We start from the raw sequence: 11,938 nt of genomic DNA on the forward strand, positions 1-11,938 counted from the left end.
CTCTTATCACATACAAATGTCACAAACAGCTCTTATCACATATAAATGTCACAAACATCGCTTGCTAGAAGTGTGGTTTCATTATATTACAATTCCAAAATATGTGGTTATAAAGAAACATATGTTTTTTTATACAGTACATGGATGGAAATAATATTTAAATATGAATTTAGGCGAGATTTATTTAGTATTACGATGGTAAAATTACAATGGTAAAATATAATGCCTAAAATTAAGGAATTGAGAATCCAACAATCACATATTTAGGACGTAAATAAGGAAGGGGGACTGAAACCCAACTAAGAGCACCATACGATAAGAGAAGAAAAAGAAGATCATATGTGACTAATTGATAATTAAATAAATTTTACAGGTGGGATGAATTGATCATTAAATAAATTTTATAGGTGGGATGAATTGATCATTAAATCATTTTTTATTTGTTGCTATAGTGTTATTAAATAAAGTACATAACATGGTTTTAATTTTTAACAAAATAAATACCCAAAAGTTTAACGCTCAAAAAAATAAAAAATAAATAAAGAGATATTCCCTTTTGTATTAATAATAAGAATAATGATCCTATAAAACCCTCCCCCACCCATGTGTAAAGGACCTTCAAATGATCACCATTAAAGTTGATGCAAATATCTAGAAAATACAAGTCTCACATAGGAGAGGGTCCTATAGAATCATTTCTTTAATAATAAATGGAAGAATGAAAGCATGCAAGAATTGGAAAGAGGCTACTTGAATAATCTAATCTTAGAAAGAAGATGAGTAAAAAGAATCAAGACCAACAAAAAGTAGAAGAGTGTGTCCTCGCCTTGTTTTCAGTTAGGTAACCACCAAAAAAAGGAAAAAAAAGAAAAGAAAAACTAAAAAAATTGAAAATTGAAAAATGAGAAATTAACATATTAGGATTTCAATAGTAACAGTATGATTTAGATTATCCTAGCTATCCCTAAATATTGGTGTCACTCGTAGTATGACTTCCCTTAATCTACAACTTACAAATCCTTATACTTAACAAATTCTTACAAAGTTATACCTGCATCGGTGTCCAAATTTATCTCTAAGAAAGTTTTGAACACCTTGAAGAAGAAAAACAGAAAAGCAAAATCTCCCATGACTAGAGAATGGTATCATTTATTAATGATTTTACCATTCTAACGAATTTCAGATGGCTAAAAAACAAAAAAGAAAAAACAGAAGAAAAGCACAAAACTTTTGAAGTCTCATAGAACTCATCTAATGTTTTCAAGCCTGCCACAACCTAAGACCAGTTGAGAAGATAACTTGATTGATTCCATCGAGTCATGTCCACCATGAAAATTGTTGAAAAATAAATAAACAGTAAAAATTTGTTAAAAGATAGTATAATTTTTAAATATTCCATCTTTCATGCACTTTTTCTTCTTCCATATTCTTTTAATTATTTCTATTACTTACTTTTGATTTTTTAAAATTTGATTTATATCATGAATATTTCAGAAAAATCAAGAAAACAAAAAAATAAAAAATTGGAACATGTTATCAGAATTTTTTTTCCAAATCATACTAAAACCCCTTAAAATCATCCAAAAATAAAGTACTATTTTTATTTTTTAAGAATTATTTTATATTTTAAACATATTTTTTTGGTGCCGCAACTAGTTGTTGTGGAATTCCCCTCTACTTGGCCTCAGGCCCATGCTAGAGTTGCTCGGCCGATAGAGAGATTAAAAAAAGATTAAGAGAGAGAGAGGAGAAGACAAAAATAGAAATACAAAATAAATATATAAAAGAATGATTAATGAAAACTTACAAAGCCAAAGAAGAAGTTATTGTTGCTTCTCTTTACTTAGAGATACAATTCAAAGTGAGATAAAATTGATACAATTGAATATAAGATAAAATTGTTTGTTTCGTTAATATAGGACTTTAGTTAGAAGGGAATTAGGACTCAAGTTCGGATGTATATTGATGTCACAATATCCAAACTAAAGATAATTACCATATTATCCAACTTAAAGTTATACATTATAATATCCAAAAATTAAAGAATTGAGATTCCGAGGTAAAAATCCACCTAAATTCACATTGATCAAGAAATATTTATGATGGATTCCATAGCCAAATAAGGCATTTAAATCCTTCGCGTGGTTAGGAATTTCAAATTAATTAGGAATCCTAGTTTGGAGCGGGATTTAAATGAGGACAAGCTTTCTATGTTTTACCCTACAATATTGAAGTTCTATCTTCCTCTTATCCAACCGTCCATTCTAAATGGAGGGCTAAGATTGCCCCAATCACAATGTCACATCTCTAAACTAATTTATTTTTATTTTTATTTTTATAAACTATTTTGACACCGAATTTTGGGTCTCCATTCCTCTATTAAACTATCACTAGCAAAAAATAAATATAAACAAAAATTAAAAATAAAATACTTTGAGATGTTAGATCTAAGATCAAATAGTGAGTGGCTATCTTTATCAAAATTGGACGGCTAGATGGTAGGGGGAGGATAGAACTTCTATAGGGGAAGCATAGAAACATTTCCATTTAAATCATGCCCGTGGTTAGGAAATTTAAATTAATTAGGAATACTAGTCCGATTTATGTGGAAAAAGGCTTGCTCTCACAATTGGATCAGGTCCAAATCTATCGGGATCCGGATTTGGATCTGAAAAGTATACATGGGATTTAGATTATGAACCAGACCCGATTGGATCCAGAAATTTGGATATGAATCCGGATCTAAAAAGTATGTATGGGATTCGGATTCGGAACAGGATTAGGATCAAGATTTAGACCCAATTGGATCCAAATATTTATTTTATATCTATAAAATAATATATAACACAAAATACTAATATATATATATATATATATAATATTTTAATAACTGGGTCGGATGTAGATTGAATACATCTAGACCCAAATCCAATTCAAATTACTATTTATATCCATAGCCAATCTGTCAAATCCAATTCTTGAATCTATACCTGGATCCAAATAGAGTTCAAAATTAAAGTTTTGGATCGGTTAATCTATAACCCAAATAGAGTATGAAATTTAAGCTTTGGATCCAAACCGATTAAATTCTCAACGACACTTGTACTCTCTATCTCCCTAAGCAAAGCACACCCCCTCACTCTCTCCCCCCCCAAACTCTAACCCACTCTTCAGCCTTCGTCTCTTAGCTCTTTCATCATCTCTGTACTACTCCAAGATTATGGCTCTACAAAATCCTTCAAAATATCTTTCAACAAACTAATACAGAAAACCCCAAATCTTTTCATGAACCCTGAACTCAAGTCTCAAAACAGTAATTTTTTTGTGGAAGACAAGGATCAATTTTTGGTGTAGGATTGGCGAGGTTTATAGGTTTGTTGTGTTTTAAGTGTCCCTATTTTTTCATCTTGTACTTTTGTATATTACGAACTTAGCTCTATTATTTAATGAAGTCACAGTTAACACTAAAAAAACTACAAAGATAAGTTTAGATCAAGGGAGTAGTTTTTATAAGGTTGCAACCTTTAAACAATCCAATTGAGACACACCTCCAAATTTTATCATAATATATAATTTTGGTAAAAAAAATTCTCATGACCATCTCAAAATCTATTTTCATATCTAATTATAAAATTTTAAATTTTGAAATTGGTTATAATCCAATAGATCTATAAATATATGAAAATCTTGAAAATAGATGTTCTAGAAAATGTATTACAAGATGCACTATTTATGTGACTTTAAATCTTGTTTTTCTTTATATTCATATATCTTGATGTCAAGATGTTCAATTAGAGGTTTTTTCAACATTAAACAATCTTTTTTTAATAGATTTTAGAGGTACAAATATGTTGCAACCTTGTATAAACTTTTTCCTCGGAGGAAATAGGATGGTTATATTTATTTATGTTACTAGGAGGTCACAATTTTGATCTTAAACATTTAAGTCCAAGCTAAAATCCTCTCTTAGAATGAAGCATTTGGTTCATTACTCGAATCTGTCTGTGTTGAGTTCTGGAACATTAGAAGTTTCTTAAATTCTGGAACATTAGAAGTTTCTTAAGTTCTGGAACATTAAAAGTTTCTTAAGCAGGTTAACTTTTGAATTCTAGAGATGAGAACATCTTTTTATTTTTTCAGTATATCAATAGGGCATGCAATTTAGGTCATGTTTTTTACCAAATGTTACAGTTTAAGTTTCATCTTGGAGTTATAAATTTACTTGCTTGAAGAATTCAGTGACATTCACCTATTCTTTGTAAATGTATTTCTGCGTGGCCTCTTATGCGTCTATTGGTGAGAACCTATATGTGAAAAGAAAGGTATGGAGGTTAGAACCAATATGTGAAAAGAAAGGTATGGAGGTCAGAACCAATATGTGAAAAAACGAGAGTTGTTTTAATGTCATTTGAAAATGGACGCAGTTAGCATGTGGTCAAGCCCGCATATGTGGAAATGCGGGCCCCTTGATAAATTTATTTTTAAAATATAATTCGATTATAGTTTGTAGAGAATATATAATATGTAACATGGAGATCGTGAATGTTGAAAAATAAATAAATTTAAAAAATTAGAAATAATAATTATATTAAAAAAACATTTGGACCTTTAGTTTCAATTGTTTTTAGATGGACCACCTATATACCTTTGGACCGCATATTATACAAATGCGGTCCAGTCTGCATGAAACAATTGTTTTTTGAAGATCTCACCATTGAAAACATTCATGACAACTTCCTTTATGTAAGATAAATAATTAAAGGGATTGTCTACATCTTTGTACATGGAGGTCACAATCATCTCCACTCATTAGATGTCAAATTGGATGGCTTGGAGTGAGTTACGAAGTCCAAGAATTTTTTATCTTTTTTTGGAACTTTGTGTCTATTCAATATAGGCGTGGCAATAGACCGGGACCGACGGCAGGACCCGACCCAAGTCCGTGTACGGGTCCAAATATTGGACTCCATGTGGTCCCGACCTAAAGCCGACCCGAATACTGTTATTATTTAAATAATATATAATATTTAATATATAAAATTTAATTAATATTTATATAAATATAAGTATATATTTTTTGTTATAATATTTAAATAATGAAAAAGTATACAATGAGACTATTTATCTTTAGTACAAGGTGATCACAATTAATCTTGACCCTGTGAAATTAGATGATTGTATTTATTCCTTTGACCAAGCTCAAACTTCAAAAGAATTTTTCTCGAACTTTGTAACACACCAAGCTATCAGATTTCATATCTTATGGTTGTAAGTAATTGTAACCTCCTTGTATCAAATGTAAATGGTCTCATTGTATACAATCCCTTAAATAATACATGCATATATTTAATATAATATTTGATTTTTTTTTTTGGGTTCGGTCCAATCGGGTCCGTGCCTGGGTCTAGGTCTAAGTCCCATAAATTTTTTTTGGAGTCCGGACTTAGACCCGACATGACCCGTTGCCACCCCTAATTCAATGACACTCTTACAATTACCCATTTTGAAATTTAAGGGATAAGAATGATTGTGACATACTTGTACAAAAGATAAATGGTCTCTTTGTAGACAATCCCATAATTAAATTGCTATATCTCTCTCACCCTTTTTTTCTTTTGGAAACAATTGCATGTTGCTGGAATTTGTGGAAATTGCTTGGATGAATTATTTACGAACAGTTGAATTGAAATTGCTATAGAACTTGTAAATTATATTTATTTAAAGAGCATTGTGCAAAACAAAGTTCTGGAGTGCCTAGTTTTAAAAGAAAATCATAAAGAGAGAAACATCAAATAAAACTTTCATCTATGATCATAGCTGAAATGTACTATCTAGAATCAGTGATGGACTTCTAAGATTTCACCCCAACTCTGGCTCGATGTCTATGGCACAAAAAAAAAGAGCATTTCAAATAGACATACAAAATACTTTTATTAGACATGTTCACTGTTTGCCTTTTGCATATATATATATATATATATATATATTATGCCTAGCTAACCAACAAATACCCAAAGAATATCTGCTGGAGATGCTAAGGCTCCTACAGGTTACAACTTAAAACGTTACACCCATGAGGTCGAATATTGTCGAATATTGTTCAATGTGGATTCTGTTTTCTAACCTTGAAGAAAAAAAAAGACACGCATAGTATACAAAACACCAAAAGGGTCATGGGTCTATATATATATATATATATATATATATATATATATATATATATATATATTTTATTATTATTATTTTTTTTAATGCAAAAAATAGGAGGTGCAGAGTCGAGGGATAGTTCTGGTACACACTTATTGTTCAGGGAACTTATATGTTTTCTATGTTTTATTATTGGTAGTTCTATTTAGAGATATCCCTTTTAAACTTCCACATTCTTTTCTCTAATATATTTCGGCTCTCTTTTTTCTTATTACTGTGTCATCATAGAGAATACTTGGGTTGTTGGAAACATCCAACATAACTAATTTTGTATCCTGCGGATTATTTCACCAGATTGAAATTGCATGGGACTGCTGTGCTCTGCGTTTTGTTGGGGGGGCTGGTAGCCTTCCCAAATTTTATGAACGTGATGCATTTGAATCTGGACAGGTGCTTCTTCACATCTCTTACTTTTCATTGATTTGCTTAGGGTTAATCTCTAAGTTCTATTTTGATGTATGCATCTTTACTGCCGGGTCTACCCTGTTTCATTTTAGTGTATTTGAAGAGTTGCTGCATGTAACTGAAATGCCTAAGGACACTACCAATTTTTAATTATAAAAGTCTTCATTCAGATTGATGAATGGCTTGAATATGCACCTACGCTTTCGTCTGGGGCTGAATTTGAGGCAGCATGTGGCTACATTGATGGGTTCCTCTCCCTCCGTGCGTTCTTGGTGGGTCATAGTCTATCCATCGCCGACGTTGCAATCTGGTCTGGCCTTGCAGGTAACTCTGGACTGCTTAAGACATTTGTGCATGTAATATTTGCATATGTTTTAATTGAAATGGTTATCATATTTTATTGTTTCTGAAATATTCATATTTTATTTTCCTTAATAGAGTTTTGGTAGACGTATCAGGATATCATCCTTGTGAACTCCTGGAACTGAATTGGTCAAATGCTTCTCATTGTCTAAGCAGTAGCCATCTTTCTATCTTGTTTTGCAATGTGTTGTGTTGCTCTTCTAATTGCAAACCTGTCATTTTTGCAGGCACTGGACAAAGATGGGAAAGTATGAGGAAATCAAATAAATATCCAAATCTAGTAAGGTGGTTCAATTCATTAGCAACGGAATATCCTGCGCTTCTTAATGACATTACAGAGAAATATGTGGGTAAAAGAGGAGTGGGCAAGCCTCAAGCTATTAAACCAAAAGAAAGAGATGCGAGCTTGTCAAAAGGAGAGAGTAATGAGAAAGAAAAGGCTAGTGGTACAGCCTTTGAAGTTGCCCTACCTCATGCTGAAGTAGGAAAAGTATGCCTTCGATTCGCTCCAGAGCCTAGTGGGTACCTTCATGTCGGGCATGCCAAGGCTGCACTTTTGAACAGGTATTTTGCGGAGAGATACAAAGGCAGGTTAATTGTGCGTTTTGATGATACAAATCCTTCAAAAGAAAGTAATGAGTCTGTAGAGAATTTATTGATTGATATAGCGAGTTTGGGTATCAAATGGGATACTTTCACTTGCACGTCCAGCTACTTCAATGAATTGATGAAGATGGCTAAAAAATTGATTGAAGAGGGAAAAGCCTATGTTGATGATACCCCACGAGAGCAAATGCAGAAAGAGAGAATGGATGGAATCGAATCAAAATGTAAAAATAATAGTGTTGAAGAGAACCTGGCATTATGGAAAGAAATGATTGATGGAACTGAGAGGGGCCTGCAATGTTGTGTTCGTGGAAAACTTGATATGCAAGCCTTGAATAAGTCTCTTAGGGATCCTGTTTACTATCAATGCAACCCAGTCACCCATCATCGTGTTGGATCAAACTATAAGGTCTACCCAACTTATGACTTTGCATGCCCATATGTCGATAGCATTGAGGGGATAACACATGCTCTCCGAGCGAGTGAGTATCATGATAGAAATGAGCAGTACCATAGGATTTTGGATGATATGAATTTGCGACAAGTGCACATATATGAATTCAGCCGTTTGAATCTTGTTTACACTCTCTTGAGCAAGCATAAACTTAAGTGGTTTGTAGAGAGTGGGAAGGTTGAGGGATGGGATGATCCTCGTTTCCCAACTGTGCAGGGAATAATACGTAGAGGGCTGATGGTGGATGCGTTAGTGCAGTTTATTCTCTCACAGGTAAGAGCAGTTGTGAAACTTAAGCTCACTTACTCAATTAACCCAAGAATTTTTGAGTCAAGGGCAAGTTGTTGAGTGAAAGCATCGATGAATTGCCTTGGGATGTTGCAGAATGTTTATGCATATGGTTGTATACATATGGTGATTTTTCTGTGTTCTTTTTTTAATCTTTTTTATTATGCCCTTAACTTGGATTTCTCCTCTCTATTATTTTGTTCCCCTTTTTTTTTAGCTTCAATCTCCGAATTGCCCAAACAGAAAAACCAAAGTATTTATACTTTTGCACCGCTCAAAAAACACAAAAAAATAAATATTGAGAGGTCTAAAAATACAACCAATTGCTGAGAGGGACCCTTCCTCAGCTCAAGTTGCATTTACAGTACTTGAGTGGGGAAAGGTCCATCTTATCCATTGCTGTTGACACCATATGGTTTCTCTCAAAGAAAAAGACATTGAATGAGTTTTTAAGTTCGAAGTCAGCAAGTCACTATGGATTGTACTATCTAACAAATGCAGGCTTCAATGTTTGATGTTGGAAGTTGGCTAGAGGAGCTTGCCTTGTGTTTGTTTATGTTTGAAATTTTCCTGTGGACCGCTTCTCCAGATCACAATGGCAGCTCCTCATAAAGAAGTTTTTCTAACACCTCTGATTTATAGAATGGTTTGCTTTGTTTTTTCTATCGTTCTTGTAGCCTTTTTGGGACAAACCATTCAATATGATCCCATTTTATGTGAGGCAACAAAAAAATTCAAAACACACATACACATATTTTCATAAAGACTTATGTTTGATTGCCATTGTTTTTCCTTATTGTTTCAGGGGGCATCGAAGAATCTCAATCTCATGGAATGGGACAAGCTGTGGACCATCAACAAGAAAATCATTGACCCAATATGCCCAAGGCATACTGCTGTCCTTGAAGAAGAACGAGTAACACTGGTTCTATCTGATGGCCCAGAGACCCCATTTGTTCGGATCTTATCTAGGCATAAGAAATATGATGGTGCAGGGAAAAAAGCCACCAGTTACACGAATAGGATTTGATTGATGGTGCTGATGCATCTGCTATTTCAGAAGGGGAGGAGATAACATTAATGGATTGGGGAAATGTCATAATCAAAGAAATTCAGAAGGATCATAATGGTACTGTTACACTTTTAACTGGAGTTCTTCACCTAGAAGGGTCTGTTAAAACAACAAAATTGAAGCTCACATGGTTGCCTGAAACACCTGAGTTGCTTAGTCTTTGGTTAGTTGAGCTGGACCACCTCATCACGAAAAAGAAGGTATGCCCCAAACACCACATTAAGGCCCAAAGTCATTCATGTGTAGTTGTTTTTCTTTATATTATCTATGCCCTGGTTTAGAACTTCTTGGTAATTGTTTTTTCCCTATTTTAGAAGTGATGATGATTTTGGTTGAAATATTAGTTTGGACCTTTTCTATTACAAAAATGCATGTTGGGGCCAAAACATACGTATCACCTGTTATGCTCATGGGTTTGTTTCAATTCAAATGGCATTTGGAATGGCACTCCGTGTGTTCGTGTAAATCTGCTCATTAGAGTTCCAATTATGGGGGCATTATTTTCATTACTGGGATACAAAATTCAGCTGCTTTTTTGTGCATTTAGAACATGTTTTCTCTTAAATAAGCTTATAGTTAATGGCACAGAAATCAAGCTGAAACTGAAATTTTTGCTTTACTTATGAGCCGGTGATAAACCAGAATCATGCCTTTTCTATAGTAACTATCAAGTAATTTAATTAAGGGTGCAGTTTGCATACGGATGCATCCGTAGGTGTAGAGGTAAGGTGCACCTTCAAATTTTATCATGGTGTATAATTTTGATGTAAAATGTTCTTAGAATTATCTCAAAATCTATTTTTATATCTAATTATAAAATTTTAAATTTAAAAAATGGTTACAATCAAGTAGATCTACGAACATATGAAAATCTTGAAAATGGACGGTGTAGATAATATGTTGTAAAATGCAGTATTTCTAAGACTTCAAATCTTTTTATTTTCATAGTCATACATCTCGATGTCGAGATGATCAATCAAAGGGTTTTTCAACATTAAAACTACCTTTTAGTATGGATTTTTTAGGGGCATCTGTAGTTCTACATTATATAGGTAGCATCCTTATATAAACTTTTTCCTTTAATTAATTTCGTCAAAACACTGTCAAGTAATGCGATCCACCCTTCCTTTTTTTTTTTTTTCTATCTGATTGAAATTTTCTATTGGTGTGATACAGCTTGATGAAGATGAAGATTTTCTTGACGCTCTTAACCCTTGCACAAAGTGGGAGATACCAACCCTTGGTGATTCAAACATGCGCAACCTTAAGTGCGGTGAGATATTGCAGCTCGAAAGGAAAGGTTATTACAGGTGTGATGTCCCTTTCCTCAAACCCTCAAAACCCATGGTTCTAATGGCAATACCTGATGGTAGGCAGCAACCAGTACCAAGGCGCCCCTGCTCATTGTGACAGTTTTAATTTCAATGGAATATAACAAGGGATATTGGAGTATAAGATTACTTGATGTCTGAATTCGAATGGCCCCCTGAATTTGATTTGGTTGGAGTGAAATATTGGGGGCCATCTCCTGGTGGGTCTATCACAAAGGAATGCATGGTTAAATATATCAGATTTGTTCTCAAAACGGATGGAGACTTAACAGGTTTTCACGTATGGATTAGTTTCAAAGGAAAAAGAAATTGAAGAATCAGAAATCCCTAGCATATTGCAAGGTCTTTGATTATTCTAAGACAAAATGAATTAACATTCTGAAATCATATATTTTGGTGGTTCAGCTATAGGGTTCTAAGAAAAAATGAATTAACATTCTAAAATCATATATTTTGGTGGTTCAGCTATAGGAAACAAACTTAAGATGCAGTGTTTCTGATCATTAATGACTGCCACCCTATCCTTGTTCCTAGTCCCTGACTCATTATTAATTGACAGTGTATATGTTTTTTAACTCTCTCTCTCTCTCTCTCTCTCTCTCTCAGAGTATTGGCGCTGACGTAATGAAACACAGAGTATATCATATTGCCTCCAACCGTATGTTGTCAACACCAACGGATGAGATGCACCTTTCCACACTCAAGTACTGGAAATGCAACTTCAGCTGAGGACAGTTCCCTCTCAGTTATTGGTTGTATTATTAGGCCTCTCAAATATTTTTTTTTTTTTTGTGTATTTTGAGCGTTTTGAAAGTATATATACTTTCATTTTTCTTTTTGGGCAGTTCGGAGCTTGAAGGTGTTGGCCATCACCATCCCAAAATACAGACTGTTTTTAATTCTGAAAATTGTTTTGGGCCCATCAGTAAATTTGCCTTCTATTCATATCGAAAAGTATAGGGAGAGAATATAGTAATGGAACCATTGTTGATCTTTTACTATTTTATTAATATTGTCAATAAATAGTGGTTTTGATTTTATAATGGATGCATCAAACCAAGGTTTGAAAATTCGGCGATGTGGATTGAAATTGCCCAATTTGGAATGACAATCGTCTGGGCCGATGTCAAACCTGTTTGTTTTATTTTCAATATGCTTTTAACGTTTTTAAAATTTCTCTAATTCTTTGTTGTACTTCTTATCATAGTGAAT

The 11,938-nt window shown here is 33.5% G+C and overlaps 2 protein-coding genes and 1 pseudogene across 2 annotated transcripts; all 3 read left to right on the top strand.

Moving 5' to 3' along the window:
• The first annotated feature begins 4,262 nt into the window (after positions 1–4,262).
• Positions 4,263–7,698, top strand: LOC148779942 (glutamate--tRNA ligase, cytoplasmic-like). Its single transcript, XM_088850641.1, has 5 exons — positions 4,263–4,322; positions 6,502–6,597; positions 6,783–6,936; positions 7,203–7,539; positions 7,644–7,698. The coding sequence occupies exons 1-5, from the start codon at positions 4,263–4,265 to the stop codon at positions 7,696–7,698; spliced, it is 702 nt and encodes a 233-aa protein (XP_088706767.1).
• Positions 7,634–11,059, top strand: LOC18448381 (glutamate--tRNA ligase, cytoplasmic-like). Its single transcript, XM_020676048.2, has 3 exons — positions 7,634–8,308; positions 9,129–9,595; positions 10,572–11,059. Exons 1-2 carry the CDS (start codon positions 7,703–7,705, stop codon positions 9,351–9,353), a joined length of 831 nt encoding a protein of 276 aa, XP_020531707.2. The 5' UTR covers positions 7,634–7,702; the 3' UTR covers positions 9,354–9,595; positions 10,572–11,059.
• On the top strand, positions 9,404–10,805 carry LOC148779943 (glutamate--tRNA ligase, cytoplasmic pseudogene; annotated as a pseudogene).
• Positions 11,060–11,938: the final 879 nt, after the last annotated feature.

The sequence above is a fragment of the Amborella trichopoda genome, chromosome 11 (genome assembly GCF_054954075.1).
Source record: "Amborella trichopoda isolate Santa Cruz 75 chromosome 11, AtrichopodaSantaCruz75HAP2 v2.0, whole genome shotgun sequence".
Taxonomy (NCBI): Eukaryota; Viridiplantae; Streptophyta; class Magnoliopsida; order Amborellales; family Amborellaceae; genus Amborella; species Amborella trichopoda.